Below are 17,045 nucleotides of genomic sequence, written 5' to 3'. Positions count from 1 at the left end.
TTTTTTTACTTGCATTTTAAAGTGCTTTCGAACTGCTAGGTTGGCAGAAGCTGGGACAAGGAACGGGAGCTCACCCCATTACGCAACGCCAGGGATTCGAACCTCCGAACTGCCGACCTTTCGATTGACAAGCTCAGCATCTCATACCCACTAAGCCAGCGTGTCCCTCAATCATATTATAAACATAATTAAATACATAGAAATTTGGATTGAAAATGTTCCATTGAAGTTTGCATTGAAATTGGGACCCAGTTTGGTCTACTGGTTAAGCCATGGGCTAGAAACCAGGAGATGGTTAGTTCTAGTCCCGCCTTAGCCATGAAAGCCAGCTGGGTGATCTTAGGCCAACCATTCACTCTCAATCCAACTCAGCTCAGCTCAGAATGTTGTTGTAGGAACAACAGGAGGAAGAAGGTATATCGGATACATTCCAAGGGTGAAATCCAGCAGGTTCTGACAGGTTCTGGAGAACTGACAATTTTAAGCAGTTCGGAGAACCAGCAGCGGAAATTTTGAGTAGTTCGGAGAACTGGCAAATACCACCCCTGGCTGGCTCCAGAGTAGGGTGGGAATGGAGATTTTGTAATATCCTTCCCCCAGGAGTGGGGTGGGAATGGAGATTTTGCAGTATCCTTCCCCTGTCCTGTCCATCAAGCCACACCATGCCCACCAAGCCACACCCGCGGAACCAGTAGTAAAAAAAAATAGGATTTCACCACTGATATATTCGCTGCCTTGAATTATTTGCAAAATTAATAAAAGCTGGATACAAAAAAAGTAATAAATAAATTTAGAAAATAATAGAAAATATCAAGATTTATCCTATTACAAGTATAAAGGAAAGAAGAAAAGAAAAAGGAAAGAAAATGCCAAGGAGCATTCGTATTGGTGGCCCTTTCTGTTTCACATTTGGATAACTTGACAAGACCCTTGACACGTTCATTAGTCTTGCTTGCAAGATAATTCTCTATGCATTCAGGAATCCTTCTGTCAATACCAGTCTGAGATTCAAGAGGAAGTGGTTTACCCCTTTCAAATGAATTCTAATCTCCCCACATACATATAGACTCCCTACTCTTTGTCAAGTTGCCAAGAAAAAAAATTGAATCAAAAGTTGACATACTACATGTGTCAAACAATTAGATGAACTCAAAAGCTTTTTAGGTGTTAGGTGATGAGGGGTGTTAAGCAGCAGAAATGGAAGCACTGAAAGAAATACATATTTTAAATTAAATAATCAAAAAATATCTCAAAAAAACCTGGAGTCATAAGACACATAGTAAGAACAATAAGTTCAGGAAAATGTCCACATTTACCTGAAGACATATTTTTTGTTATATATTATTTGTGTAGGAAAATTTTGATTAGGGTACTTATTACAGAATCTTTGCCAGTCGTAAATAATATTGGTGCTTTCATTTTTTCTTTTAGTATTGTATGATAAGTGAATTGAAATAGAGTAATGATGGCTAACCTTTTCCAGACCAAGTGCCCAAAGCGCATGTATGCGTGGATGAATGTGTGCATGTGTGCCCAAACTCCCAAAATGCAATGCGTGTGCAGTGCCCCGCATGCACCCTGCCCCCCCGCATGCATGTGTGGCCCCCTGCATGCACCCCACACATGCGCCCCATTCCCTCATGCATGCACTTACGCCCCATGCATGCATGGCAGAGACCCAAAGACCAGCTGGCCAGCGGGAGGCACACATGTATGCAGGGCGAAACTGAACTGGGGTGATGGTTTGCGTGCCCACAGAGAGGGCACCATCACAGAAATAGAGCATTTCATAAATTAGACTGGCAATAAGAAATAGCAGTTCCCTACAGATGGAAGAAAGGTAGACCATATAGTTTCACAGGTACAATGATTCCCAAACTGCTAAAATCAGCAGGATAATCCTGCAGTTAAATGACTTGTTCATCCCTTGTTTTTTGGATATTGATGCTGTTGTTTGGATTTATGTGGATTTACTCATCTCACCCTAGTTTTTTCCTTCCTATCCTGGGGCAGTTAGAATAAGGCATCCTGTTACTCACAGCCTCTTTTGACTTTTAAGTTGTTTTTTTAAAAAGAAAAAAAAACATTTCTTTCATCCATGCTGCTGCTGGATAGCATTATTTGGCACTTTACATCTGTTAATTCTGCTCAAAATTCATTCACAAAGGACTATAGAGGAAGTAGGTTTGTGGTCAGAGACTGCCAAAAAATATTGCACTAGATCCATGATGGTGAACCTATGGCACACATGCCACTGGGGACACACAGGGCTCTCTTTGCTGTCACCCCAGCCCAGCTCCACCACACATGTGTGTGCGCCTCCCACTGGCCAGCTGGTGTTCAGGTCTCTGCCGCGCATGTGCTGGGGGGGCACATGTGGAGGATGTGCTTGTGCGTGAGGTGGGGTGCGTGCACAGGGGGGGTGCAGATTGGTGCAGAAGGCTTTCCAGGCCCCAAACGGGGCACGGGGATCCTCATGCGGCACCCCCATGCCCAGTTTTGGGCCTCAAAAGCTGCCTGTCCAACCTGGAAGCCAAAATGGGGGGTGGGGGTGGGGGGTATGCCCAGGGGACACACACGCGCATGTGGGGGTAGGGCAATTGCATTGCAGTTTGGGGGTTTGGGCACATGAATGTATATTCGCACACTTGCGCTTTGGGCACTCAGCACCAAAAAGATTAACCATCACTGCACTACAGCAAGATCTTTGTGGTCCTTGAACATCAATTAAGTAATTGTGGCTATCAGGTTAAAAAAAAAACCCTTCTGTAAACTAGCATAAACTCTGATTTGCCTTGCCCAGTAATCTTGACTACAAAAGAAAGATTCACATAGCAGAGTTCAGAAGTTTGTGTAGGACTGCAAAAATTTTTAGGAGCAAAAATCTTTATTTCTTGGCTTAACAACATGGTATACATTTTTTAAAGTTCTCCTTAGAAATTTTTTAAATGTAATTAACAGGCAAAGATTTTTTATCTCTGATTATTTGATATTTTGAGAGAGTATTTAAAAATAAGTTGTTTTCTTTATGTGATTCTTACATTCTATATTCCCTCATGAAAGCTTATGGATATGTATGCAAGCATAATTATAAATATTATTCTTTTTTCCTATTTGCAAATATGTTCTCCACTAGAGGGCATCGTGCCCTCCAATATTTCCCATGAAGCTTTGAGAACTTCTTTTATAGCGTTTTTAATATATTATATAGCGCTGTTTCCAGAATTACATTAATATCCAATATAATGCCAAATCATATGAACCTGACCCCAGGCAAGCGTGAGAATCAATCATAATTAATTTGAAAAATTCCGCACGCAGATGCTTTGAAACCAACTTAAAAACGGCAGCAGTGAACGAAACAAAAGTGGCCCTAATTGTCTAAAAATATAAACCATAACTTTTGAAGATGGTATTGCCATTCTCATTATCTCAGATTTAATGGGCTTTTTACAAAAATGTGAAATCCTGTCTAGCCAATTCACAAACTCAAACAGAAATTTAATTAACACATTTCAAGTATCGCTCTGTAGCAAAGATGGAAATAGTACTTCGGTCTAGCTTCCCCCGCCCCCCCGAATCTTTCTAGATCAGATTAATCAATTTATGGCTTTACTTACCGGAAATGCCTCTTGTGAAGAGATTACCTAGACTCGATGAAAGGATTTGAGTATTACCTCTTAAACAATACCTAAGTTTGAAAGGAAGATTGGGCTTGAGCCTATTATGACTGATTTGAGCTGGTTTGACCAAATATGTAAGTTGTGGAAATGCAGTTACTTTCTCTAAACATTAAAAAATGTTTAGTCCCTGAATATTGACAGTAAACAATGTTCACCCCAGGAAAAAGGAGAGATGGAACAGATGGTGTCAGGCTGTCAAGCAACCTGCTGCTGAAACATAAACAGATAGGGATGACATATGGATATAGGGGATAAACTCCCAAACATGCTATAATGCTTAATTTTGAATGAAGCGTATTCAGATCTCAATAGAAGTATGAAGAGTCTCCCTGGGTCTAAAAGGTCCTAAAACAAGGAACCTCAGTGGATATTGCCAGGGTGATCAGTTGAGATGAAAAGTATTTCTTTTTCCTTAGCAGAGGTAGAAGAAAAACTTCCAAAAAGGAAGAAAATATGTTAATAGATATTGGTGCACAGGACTACCCACTAATAAAACCCAACAGAGGTTACATTTAGTTTCTCACATAAAACTATTTCATCTCTGCTTAAAGAATTAATGTTGGCACGGGAGTAATTCACTTTCATTTTCACATGATTATACTCTCAAACATAAATATTACTGCATCAAACTCACCCATTAATTAAGTGAATTTAGCAAAAGTCTAGAAATATAATAGATGTGTATTATATTATAAGCAGGTAGCCCTTGCTTACTCAATAACCTGTGCAGCAATCATTTGAAGTTACAGCAGTGGTAAAAAAAACAACTTTGCAAGCAATCCTTGCATTTACAGCCATTGCAGTGTCACATGCACACCGTTTGTGTCAGGGGTGAAATACTCCCATTTCGGACCGGATCACCCAATCTGGTAGTGATGGCAGCAGGTGGTTCGGAGAACTAGTAGCAAAAATCCCTGCCCCCCCATCTGAGCCCCATGATCATCAGAAGTTTTTTTTTTACTTTTAAAAGCATTTTTTCTTCCACCGAAAAAATGCTTTTAAAAGTAAAAAAAAAAGCCTCTGATGATTGCGTGGCTCAGGTGGGATCATTAGAATTCTTTAAAAGCTTTTTTTCTCTGGCGATCCGAGTTGAGTTGACTGATCATCAGAACCCTTTAAAAGCATGTTTTCTACAAGCTCTTCGTCCGAAGAGGTTGTAGAAAAAATGTTTTTAAAAGTTTCTGGCAATCAGGCAACTCAGCTGGGATCATCAGAATCCTTTAAAAGCTTTTTTTCCTTCTGGCGATCCCAGCTGAGTTGCCTGATCATCACAGGCTTTTAAAAGCATTTTTTTACAACCTCTTCGGCCAAAGAGATTGTAGAAAAAATGCTTTTGAAAGTTAAAAAAAAGTTGACCATGCCCTCCCAGTCACATTACACTCCCCCCATCAAGCTACGCCCACAGAACTGGTAGTTACAAATTTTACATTTCACCCCTGGTTTGTGTGCTTCACAACAGGCGCACATTTACAACTGTTACACATCTTTCAATCATTGATTGCCATTGACGTACTTTGTAACTGGCACACATTTTTGCTTGTGGCAAGCAGAATTCATACTGTACAATATGGAAGGTGGAAATAAAATCATATACGATAAATAGAATGAGTCTCAGAGCTGTTGATTTTTATGGGCATCTCAAAAATGAATCCAGCTGATGTTTCACTGATGAGATTGAATGTCAGATCTATGTGCTGTCTTATCTAACTGCTTCTGTTACTGTATTTCTTTTGAGAGGAAGTTGGGCAATTTTTATGTTTTTCCCTCATGGGGGTTTATTTGCTGATGCAACAGGTATTAATAATTGGAAAAGGCTATATGGCCCAGTGAATTCAAAGCAAGTGCATGGGATTGAGAATTTTGTATTGTACCCACTGAAGCCCAATGGTGTCCCCATAGTGCTGAACGTTTTTGTCATCACAGGGTGCACAGCATCTTTTGAATCTGATATGCAAGGATTAACTTCACACATTCTTTATGTACAATATTTAATAGTTTCTTTCCAGATAATGAATTTATTCAATATTTTGCCTACCGATTATGATTGTACCATTTTAGGTATTAAAAAATGGATAATCATACATGAATTTGAGTATGATATATGTGATATATAAATAGATGAAATAAACAAACATGTTTGTTAAATCTGTTTTTGGTTTGGGAATGAAAACACAAATAAACACAAATAAACTTCCAGAAAATAGCTATTTTTTTATATCTTTAGCAATGAGACCAAAGTTCTACAAATTGTTAAGTCTTTGGTTACTGAACTTTAGAAAGTGGGCTGAACATGGGTGGATTAATGATTAACTGTGATTTGAATTACCTAGTTACAGTCAGGGTAACCCATCTCCTGATTATTTTTCTTAACAAGACTTTATTCACATGGCTCACCAAAGCTATATAAATATGGGAATTGATTTTGTTTCTCCTCAGGCCTCATACAAATCTTCATTTCTCTGAATGCTGAGATCAAAAACATTTGACTGAATAAGATGACAATTGAAAACATATCACATTTACAGCAAACCCAGACAGTAGCATTCTGTTTTTGCAGGTATAATTGGGCCCTGGTGTACCAGAGACTGGGGAATATGATTTCTAGGATGTCTATTTATCTGATGTTTCTGGATTAGTAGCAGCCGTAACTGTTGTCAGTATGAGAAAAAAAGCTGCTACTGATTTTAAAACAAAAACTAGAGTTCTGTTTACTTCGTCTGTTTCTTTCCCTTCATTCCCCCTTCCCACACATATCACAAATGAAGACTACCAACGAGATCCTGAATTTTTCTCTCCAATGTGAACAAAGCAGAGGCAAATGGGAATGAAGATCAAAAACTCATAAATAAACTTGAGTTTACGGGTTTGATCATTGGGGGAAATGAAATTAAAGAATTCTTTATCTATCAAAAAACCCACTAATTCTTTTGAGCCCTGGTGGTGATGTGATTAAAATGCAGTATTGTAGGTAAAACTCTGCCCACAGTGGCCTGTGGGTCAATATTGATGGGCCTCAGGGTTGACTCAGCCTTCCATCCTTTCAAAGGCTATATAGTATGCACAGAAGCAACATGAGAATAGAATAGAATAGAATAGAATAGAATAGAATAGAATAGAATAGAATAGAATTCTTTATTGGCCAAGTGTGATTGGACACACAAGGAATTTGTCTTGGTGCATATGGTCTCAGCGTACATAAAAGAAAAGATACGTTCATCAAGAATCATAAGGTACAACACTTAATGATAGTCATAGGGTATAAATAAGCAATCAGGAAACAATATCAATATAAATCTTAAGTATAAAAGCAACAAAGTTACAGTCATATAGTCATAAGTGGAAGGAGATGAGTGGTGGGAACTATGAGAAGATTAATAGTAGTGCAGACTTAGTAAATAGTTTGACAGTGTTGAGGGAATTATTTGTTTAGCAGAGTGATGGCGTTCAGGAAGAAACTGTTCTTGTGTCTAGTTGTTCTGGTGTGGAGTGCTCTATAGTGTTGTTTTGAGGGTAGGAGTTGAAACAGTTTATGTCCAGGATGCAAGGGGTCTGTAAATATTTTCACAGCCCTCTTTTTGACTTGTGCAGTATACAGGTCCTCAATGGAAGGTTGGTAGCAATTGTTTTTTTCTGCAGTTCTAATTATCCTCTGAAGTCTGTGTCTGTCTTGTTGGGTTGCAGAACCAAACCAGACAATTATAGAGGTGCAGATGACAAACTCAATAATTCCTCGGTAGAACTGGATCAGCAGCTCCTTGAATAGTTTGAGCCTTCTGAGTTGGCGCAGAAAGAACATTCTTTGTTGTGCTTTTTTGATGATGTTTTTGATGTTAGCTCTCCATTTTAGATCTTGCGATATGGTAGAACCTAGAAATTTGAATAGTGGGTTGATAGTGTGTTGTCTACTATTGTGAGAGTGGAAGTATGGAAGAGTTTCTCCTAAAGTCTACCACCATTTCTACGGTTTTGAGTGTATTCAGTTCCAGATTGTTCCGGTTGCACCATGAGGCTAGTTGTTCAACCTCCCGTCGGTATGCAGATTTATCATTGTCTCGACACAATCACTGTTGTCTCATCTGCGAATAGAATAGAATAGAATAGAATAGAATAGAATAGAATAGAATAGAATTCTTTTATTGGCCAAGTGTGATTGGACACACTAGGAATTTGTCTTTGGTGTATATGCTCTGAGTGTAGATAAAGAGAATAAAATACATTAATTTCTTGAGTATAAAATCTGTAGTGAATCACAAAGAATGATTAAAAAATAGGAAAACTATGAGAGAGCATTTCACCAAGGCTGCCGTCCGCGGCACCATCTTGGGAAGAGTAGATAATAGAAGACATTGTAGTATGTTGTTATAATAAGATTTTAAAAAATAACACTCTTCAAATGTTAATCTGACTCGGATTTTGTGTAACTGTATATATTTTTTCCCCCGGAATGATTCTATATTACATTTTTCAGGGTTTTTCTCCACTGAGTGGAACTCTGTTGTTTTGTTATCTGTTTATTTAAATTGCTTTTCATACATCCCAAAATAAAGCTCACAAAGTCTGTGACTCAACCCATGGTGCATATCGATGGAAAGAAAGAATTGTAATGCTGCCAAGTTAGTAGCCGAGGTCATTGGGGCACAGATTTAATCACACGGAAAGCATTATGAGGTCCCAGTGTGGAGAAAGGAGAAGGCGGTTGACACAAGGGCTAAGGAATGTGAATATTAAACTGTGACATTTGTAAAGTTCTGTGTTTGCAGTCACTGAAGGTGGTGTCTTGGCTTTTTATAGTGTTCTCATCTTTGATTCAGTAGTGAAGTCAGTTGTCTCAACATGGAACTAAGGACATAAAACTATGGAAAAAGACTTGGAGGGCCCTGTCAGGGACATTTTTCATTGACATTTTACTCTGTATCCTATTATGATCCTAAGGGATGATGTGTTTCTACCATTGCCATTTTATGATTTGTATTATATGGCAAACATTTTGCCAAAAAGCCACAACAGAGGCTTTTAGCCACAACAGAGATGTCAGTACTTATGGCCCTATCCAGATGTTAATCCACTGTCCTAACCTATAAGATTTTCCCCACAGGTTCCATTGTATAGTACAAGTTTTTCATTTCTTGGCCTGATGTTCATTTCTTCGCTTATTGTATATATCAGTGGTAGTCAACCTGGTCCCTACCACCCACTAGTGGACATTCCAGTTTTCATGGTGGGCGGTAGGGGTTTTATCTGATACTAAAGCACTTTCCTTTTTTAAAAATTTAATTGACTTTAAAAAAAAATTTCATAGCATTATTTAAAAACATTTTCATTAGGTTTTCATAAAATTCCCCATGACAATTTAAATTTCTGAAAATATACTATTTGTATCGCCCGTGCATAAGTTTAGTTCACGTTATGTAAGTGAAACTAAATGGCGCTATAGTGCGACCGCAAACAAAAAAGCCTCATCCCAGAATAGCTTCTGCATCTCCCCCCACACCACCCAGCTGTAACAGACAAGCAGAGCTGGTAGCCGGCGCCCCCCGCAAACCCAATCCACAATGCGTGAGAGGCATGCACAGACGACGATACACAGCACATTACTGTGGAACCTGTGGGCAGTTAGAAAATTTTACTACTAACAGAGATACAAAAGTGGGCGGTAGGTATAAAAAGGTTGACTACCCCGGTATATATTATCAATACTTTCTGGATCTTTGTCATGAGCCACTTTTGTTTACTGCTAGTAGTAATGAAAAAGACACACTCTTCTGTAATCAAGATGTTTCTGAAAGTATTAATGCTTGTCTTCATTTTTTGTTTTTTACAGCTGCCTGTCCTGTGTGAATGGATCCTTCCCTTGCCACTGGTGTAAATATCGTCATATTTGTACTCACAATGCAGCAGACTGTTCCTTCCTTGAAGGCCGTGTAAACATGTCTGAGGTATATACCCAAGTCTGACTTTTTTGCTCAATGTTACAGTTCATCTGCTTTCTCCTCCTGTCTCTTTTTTCATTTCTCAGATGATACAGCCCAAAGCCCCATTTCATTTAAAGAAGGATCAAATCCTGAATTCAAAAATAGTAGTAATCATTTGATTCAATATTGAGTAATCCGTATCTACTTAGGCATCGGAATAAGAAAAGACTGAGGTGACTTGAAAGAATGAGAAAGGAGAATTTGAAAGTCAGGCCATGCAAGGAAAAGTCGAAAGGCATTGTAGTGTGTTGCTGTGCAGTAGAGATTTAGACAAAGATGTGAAATTGGATTGTACAAAATGGGTGGAATGTTGGCAAACCTAGGTATGCATGGTATTGGACGCCTCTAGGTTTCCCCTTGTTATGCAAGCTGCATAGACCTTCTAATTTCATTTCATGTGCAATTCAAGGTTCTGGTCATTATCTTTAAAACTATACATAGCATAGGATCAGGATCAGCTATTTGCAGGACTGCCTTTCTTTGAAAAAAGGGACATGATGGCTCAGTGGCTAAGACACTGAGCTTATTGATTGAAAAGTCGGCAGTTCAGCGGTTCGAATCCATAGTGCTGCGTAACGGGGTGAGCTCCAGTTACTTGTCCCAGCTTCTGCCAACTTAGCAGTTCAAAAGCACGTAAAAAAATGCAAGTAGAAAAATAGGGACCACCTTTGGTGGGAAGGTAACAGCGTTCCGTGCGCCTTTGGCATTTAGTCATGTCGGCCACATGACCACGGAGATGTCTTTGGACAGCGTTGGCCTTCGGCTTTGAAAAGGAGATGAGCACTGCCCCCTAGAGTCAGGAATGCCCCCCTAGAGTCAGGAACTTATGTGCGAGGGGAGCCTTTACCTTTACCTTTCTTTGACATATCTGTCCATCCCACTAGATTGAGTAGGAAGGGCATGCTGGAGGTCCCTCTCTGAAACATTATCATCTAACGGAACCTTGGAAGTAGGCTTTATCTGTGGCTGCTCCTCCTTTATAGAAATCATTCCCCTCAGCAATCCAGAAGGCCCCCATTCTTTTAGTGTTACGGAAGGCCATTAAAACCTTGCTGTTTACTCAGGTACCGGGGTAGAGTGTTAAAGTCTGTGAAGGATTGTTGGGGTACCCTGGAAAATTGATTGAGGCACTAGGTTTTTAGGGGTTTTTTTAAATGTTTTTTTTTTAGTTTTATTGTTGTGAGCTACCCAGAAAGATGGGTGACCATAAACATACAAATCTTTTAAAATAAAATATAACATTAAAATATAACATAGTATAGAAAGGGAACTATTTTTTTAAAGGTAAAGGTTCCCCTTGCACATAGGTGGTAGTTGTTCCCAACTCTAGGGGGCGGTGCTCATCTCCATTTCTAAGCCGAAGAGCCAGTGCTGTCCGAAGACGTCTCTGTGGTCATGTGGTTGGCATGACTAAATGCTGAAGGCACACGAAACGCTGTTATCTTCCCAGCAAGGTGGTCCCTATTTTCCTACTTGCATTTTACATGCTTTCGAACTGCTAGGTTGGCAGAAGCTGGAGCAAGTAACAGGAGCTCACTCTGTTATGTTGCACTAGGGATTCGAACCACTGAACTGCCGACCTTTCTGATCGACAAGCTCAGCGTCTTAGCCACTGAGTCATCGTGTTCCCTTGTTTTTTGTAATTATTCATAAATATATTTTTTTTATTTACATTTATATCCCGCCCTTCTCCGAAGACTCAGGGCGGCTTACAGTGTATAAGGCAATAGTCTCATTCTATTTGTATATTTTTACAAAGTCAACTTATTGCTCCCCCAATTAATCTGGGTCCTCATTTTACCTACCTTATAAAGGATGGAAGGCTGAGTCAACCTTGGGCCGGGCTTGAACCTGCAGTAATTGCAGGCTGCTGTGTTTTAATAACAGGCTTCTTACAGCCTGAGCTATCACGGCCCGTGTAATATTTGCAGACATCTTTGCTGTACATTTTATACGTAAAAAAATGTATTATTTTCATGACATTTAGTATGAAGTAAGCATTATGGGGATGGGCATTCTAAAGCTTCCCAAAAGTTGATCCAGAGATTTAAGCAGACATGACACTTGCTAGATAAACACTGTTGTCTTGTTTATCATGCATGTGGTGGAATGCTCTGTTTAACAAAGAATCAGAGTCTTTCAAGAACCAGAGGATTTAACTTCTCTATCCTTTTGTAGTTTCCTCTTAGAGTCCCTGTGCAAACCATTAAGAAAGAAGCCTACAGGCCAGCAAGTCAATTTCAGAGAGGTCACGGTTATGTTCACTAGGACCCTTTCTTCCTTTTTCTTCTCTCATCTTTATCAGACTGTCACTTTAGCCTTCAGGCATTTTATAAGCTCTTTTTCTTGCTCCATTATCTGAGAGGACTCTTCCAACCAAAATAAGTTGTAATGGTGGACAGATTTTTTTCCAAATTACTTATAAACTGGCTTTCAGGAAAACCATATGTATGTTTATATCTAAAGTCTTAAGGAAAATTGTAACATATAGCTTAAGTAAAACATTTGTTTCAAAAAAAAAGTCCTGATTTTATGTATCTATTCCACCTTAGTTATTAACCTGAGTGATTAAAGTATTTGAACTGTCAAGGAGAATCAATAATTGTAAGTGACAGAGCACATGCCCTGCAGAAATGAGTCAGCTTAAAGCAAATTCTATCTTCAAACCATAATTTGAATAATTTTGAGCTTTTATCATTTGGCTTATTCCCCTAAGGGATGGCTTTTGATCTGCAAGGGGACAAAAATGCTGAAATCTAATAATACATTGGATAATAAACTTGAATAACAGAACTGTCTGGGTGGCTCTATATCATCCTAGGTTTCCTCTTTATTATAAAGCAAATGACTTTTATATTTCTTGCCAAGTGTTAATTCTTGCTACTCCATAGCAGTTAGTTTCTGTTTTGTGCTTATTTATGCATCAAATTTATAGGGCTGCCCATCTCACAAAAAGTGACTTTTATCCACATGATTTGGATAAGTAGCAAAGTGTAAATTTACCTGGGTTTATCAGTTCTGTATATTGAAACATCTCATGTTAGTTTGTTTGGAGAAAATAGTCCTGTTTAAGAATAAGACTAATTTTACTCATTGTTAAAAGCAAGGTGGAGCTTGAAAAAACTCAAAACAACTGCTGACAAATATTCCTGGTGAAATACCAGTCTGAAAAGTCAAATTCAATGCAATTCTATGGATATGGTATATTTACTGTTCTTTAAAATGAAGGGTAAATTTAAAATATAGAACTATATAACACAACAGTCGGAAGGGATCTTGGAGGTCTTTTAGTCCAACCTCCTGCTCAAATTTGTGTTTACTCAAATGTAAACACAAGGTCAATCCAAATAGACTCAAATGTCTATACACCAATGCACAGAGTATGAGGAATAAACAGGGTGAATTAGAAATTCAAGTAAATGAGGGCAGATATGATATTGTTGCCATTACGGAAATTTGGTGGGATGAAACTGACAAATGGAACATACAGCTAGAGGGATATAAATTATTTAAAAGAAATAGACCAAATAAAATATACAATAAATATACAAATAGAATGAGACTATTGCCTTACACAATGTAAGCTGCCCTGAGTCTTCGGAGAAGGGCGGGATATAAATGTAAAAAAAAAAAAGAGGAGGTGGAGTTCCACTATATGTAAGAAATAACTACATCTCTACAGAAATAGAGCACAACAATGATGAAAATCATCTTGAATGTATTTGGGTCAATATAAAAGGGGTGAAAAACGATATTGCCATAGGTCTATACTATAGGCCACCCAACCAAACAGAGGAAGTAGATGAACTTTTTGCTAGTCAGCTAACTAAGGTATGTAGGAAGCACATCACAGTAGTAATGGGGGATTTTAACTACCCTGACATCAACTGGGAAACAAACTCTGCACCAAGTGGAAGATCCAACAGGTTCCTAACAAACCTAGCAGACAACTTTGTTTCCCAAAAAATAGAGAAGGCAACAAGGGGATCAGCCATACTGGACTTAATTCTCACTAACAGAGATGAAATGATAGAAGGTGTTGAAGCTACAGGAACCTGGGGGGCAAGTGACCACGCAATATTGGAATTCAACATTAAGCAAATACAAGTAGTAGAACAAAGTCAAACTAGAGTTTTGGACTTTAAGAGAGCTAATTTCAATAAACTTAGAGAGAGCTGGAGAAAGATTCAATGGATGAGAATCCTCAGGGGGAAAACAACTCAAGAAGCTTGGGAAATTTTGAAAAGTGAGATTATAAAAGCGCAGTCTAACACAATACCAATGAAGAAGAAAAATAATAGATCTCAAAAGAAACCAGCATGGATGCATAAAGAACTATCTGACAAATTGAAAGACAAAAAGGACAAATATAAAAAGTGGAAAGAGGGGCAAATAACTAAGGCAGAATATCAGCAAATAGCCCGAGCCTGTAAAGATGAAGTGAGGAAAGCTAAGGCTCACAATGAACAAAGGCTAGTGACAAAAGTAAAAAATAACAAAAAAAGCTTCTTCCAACATGTTAAAAACAAGAAAAAAGTCAAGGAAACAATTGGCCCATTGCTGGGAGAAAGTGACAAGAAGATGACAAGCAACAGGGAGAAAGCAGATCTACTTAACTCATTTTTTGCATCTGTCTTTACACAAAAGGAAAAAACAATCCAACCTATTAAAAACAGCACTACAAAAAACAGATTAGAAACACAAGTTAAAATAGGGAAGAAAATGGTAAGTGAACACCTGTCTACCCTAGATGAGTTCAAATCACCAGGACCGGACGGATTACACTCCAAGGTTCTGAAGGAACTGGCAGACGTGATCTCAGAACCACTGAACTGTATCTTTCAAAGATCTTGGAGCACAGGGGAGCTGCCAGAGGACTGGAAAAGAGTTGATGTAGTTCCCATCTTCAAAAAAGGAAAAAAAACAGATCCAGGAAACTACAGACCTATCAGCCTGACCTCAATACCGGGGAAGATTCTGGAAAAGATAATCAAGCAATTAAGAAGCAAACAAAGTAATAACCAAAAGCCAACATGGGTTTGTCAAAAACAGATCATGCCAGACTAATCTTATTGCTTTCTTTGACAAAATGACAAAATTAGTAGACCAGAGGAATGCTGTCGATATAATTTACTTGGACTTCAGTAAAGCATTTGATAAAGTAGACCATAACCTACTACTAGATAAAGTAGAAAAATGTGGGTTAGACAGCACCACCACCAGATGGATGGCCTGGCTGACCAACCGCATTCTTAACATAACATAACATAACATCAGAGTTGGAAGGGACCTTGGAGGCCTTCTAGTCCAACCCCCTGCCCAGGCAGGAAACCCTACACCATCTCAGTCAGATGGTTATCCAACATTTTCTTAAAAATTTCCAGTGTTGGAGCATTCACAACTTCTGAAGGCAAGTTGTTCCACTTATTAATTGTTCTAACTGTCAGGAAATTTCTCCTTAGTTCTAAGTTGCTTCTTTCCTTGATCAGTTTCCACCCATTGCTTCTTGTTCTACCCTCAGGTGCTCTGGAGAACAGCCCGACTCCCACTTCTCTGTGGCAGCCCCTGAGATATTGGAACACTGCTATCATGTCTCCCCTGGTCCTTCTTTTTGTTAAACTAGACATACCCAGTTCCTGCAACCGTTCTTCATATGTTTTATCCTCCAGTCCCCTAATCATCTTTGTTGCTCTTCTCTGCACTCTTTCTAGAGTCTCAACATCTTTTTTACATCGTGGCGACCAAAACTGGATGCAATATTCCAAGTGTGGCCTTACCAAGGCATTATAAAGTGGTACTAGCACTTCACGTGATCTTGATTCTATCCTCTGTTTATGCAGCCCAGAATTGTGTTGGCTTTTTAACAGCTGCTGCACACTGCTGGCTCATATCTAGATGGTTATCCACTAGGACTCCAAGATCCCTCTCACAGGTACTACTATTGAGCAAGGTACCACATATACGGTACTGGTGCATTTTGTTTTTGGCCTAAATGTAGAACCTTACTTTTTCACTGTTGAATTTCATTTTGTTAGATAGCGCCCAATGTTCAAGTCTGTCAAGATCTTTCTGTAACTTGAGCCTATCTTCTGGAGTGTTGGCTATTCCTGCCAGCTTGGTGTCATCTGCAAATTTGATGAGTTCCCCATCTATCCCCTCGTCCAAGTCATTGATGAAGATGTTGAAGAGTACTGGGCCTAAAACAGAGCCTTGGGGTACTCCACTGCATACTTCCCTCCATGTGGATGTAGTTCCGTTGAGGACTACACGTTGAGTGCGGTTGGTCAGCCAGTTACGAATCCATCTGGTGGTGGTGCTGTCTAACCCATATTTTTCTACTTTATCTAGTAGTAGGTTATGGTCTACTTTATCAAATGCTTTACTGAAGTCCAAGTAAATTATATCAACAGCATTCCTCTGGTCTACTAATTTTGTCATTTTGTCAAAGAATGCGATAAGATTAGTCTGGCATGATCTGTATAGTCCTCAACGGAACTACATCCACATGGAGGGAAGTATGCAGTGGAGTACCCCAAGGCTCTGTTTTAGACCCAGTACTCTTCAACATCTTCATCAATAACTTGGACGAGAGGATAGATTGGGAACTCATCAAATTTGCAGATGACACCAAGCTGGCAGGAATAGCCAACACTCCAGAAGATAGGCTCAAGTTACAGAAAGATCTTGACAGACTTGAACATTGGGCGCTATCTAACAAAATGAAATTCAACAGTGAAAAAAGTAAGGTTCTACATTTAGGCCAAAAAACAAAAACAAAATGCACAGGTACCATATATGTGGCACCTTGCTTAATAGTAGTACCTGTGAGAGGGATCTTGGAGTCCTAGTGGATAACCATTTAGGTATGAGCCAGCAGTGTGCAGCAGCTGCTAAAAAAGCCAACACAGTTCTGGGCTGCATAAACAGAGGGATAGAATCAAGATCATGTGAAGTGTAGTGACACTTTATAATGCCTTGGTAAGGCCACACTTGGAATATTGCATCCAGTTTTGGTTGCCACGATGTAAAAAAGATGTTGAGACTCTAGAAAGTGCAGAGAAGAGCAACAAAGATGATTAGGGGACTGGAGGCTAAAACATATGAAGAACGGTTGCAGGAACTGGGTATGTCTAGTTTAATAAAAAGAAGGACTAGGGGAGACATGATAGCAGTGTTCCAATATCTCAGGGGTTGCCACAAAGAAGAGGGAGTCGGGCTATTCTCCAAAGCACCTGACGGTAGAACAAGAAGCAATGGGTGGAAACTGATCAAGGAAAGAAGCAACTTAGAATTAAGGAGAAATTTCCTGACAGTTAGAACAATTAATAAGTGGAACGACTTGCCTACAGAAGTTGTGAATGCTCCAACACTGGAAATTTTTAAGAAAATG

General features: G+C 39.1%; 1 protein-coding gene across 6 annotated transcripts in view; it reads left to right on the top strand.

Annotated features, from left to right (window-relative positions):
* Positions 1–17,045, top strand: part of PLXNA1 (plexin A1) — a 405,135-nt gene that overhangs the window by 241,306 nt on the left and 146,784 nt on the right. For all 6 annotated transcript variants that reach the window (XM_058168162.1, XM_058168161.1, XM_058168157.1 and 3 more), the window contains one exon: positions 9,505–9,619. In XM_058168162.1, the coding sequence (XP_058024145.1) occupies positions 9,505–9,619 (115 nt within the window). The remainder of the gene's footprint in view (positions 1–9,504; positions 9,620–17,045) is intronic.

This window comes from Ahaetulla prasina, chromosome 2 (genome assembly GCF_028640845.1).
Source record: "Ahaetulla prasina isolate Xishuangbanna chromosome 2, ASM2864084v1, whole genome shotgun sequence".
Classification (NCBI taxonomy): domain Eukaryota; kingdom Metazoa; phylum Chordata; class Lepidosauria; order Squamata; family Colubridae; genus Ahaetulla; species Ahaetulla prasina.
This window is presented reverse-complemented; position numbering and strand designations above follow the sequence as displayed.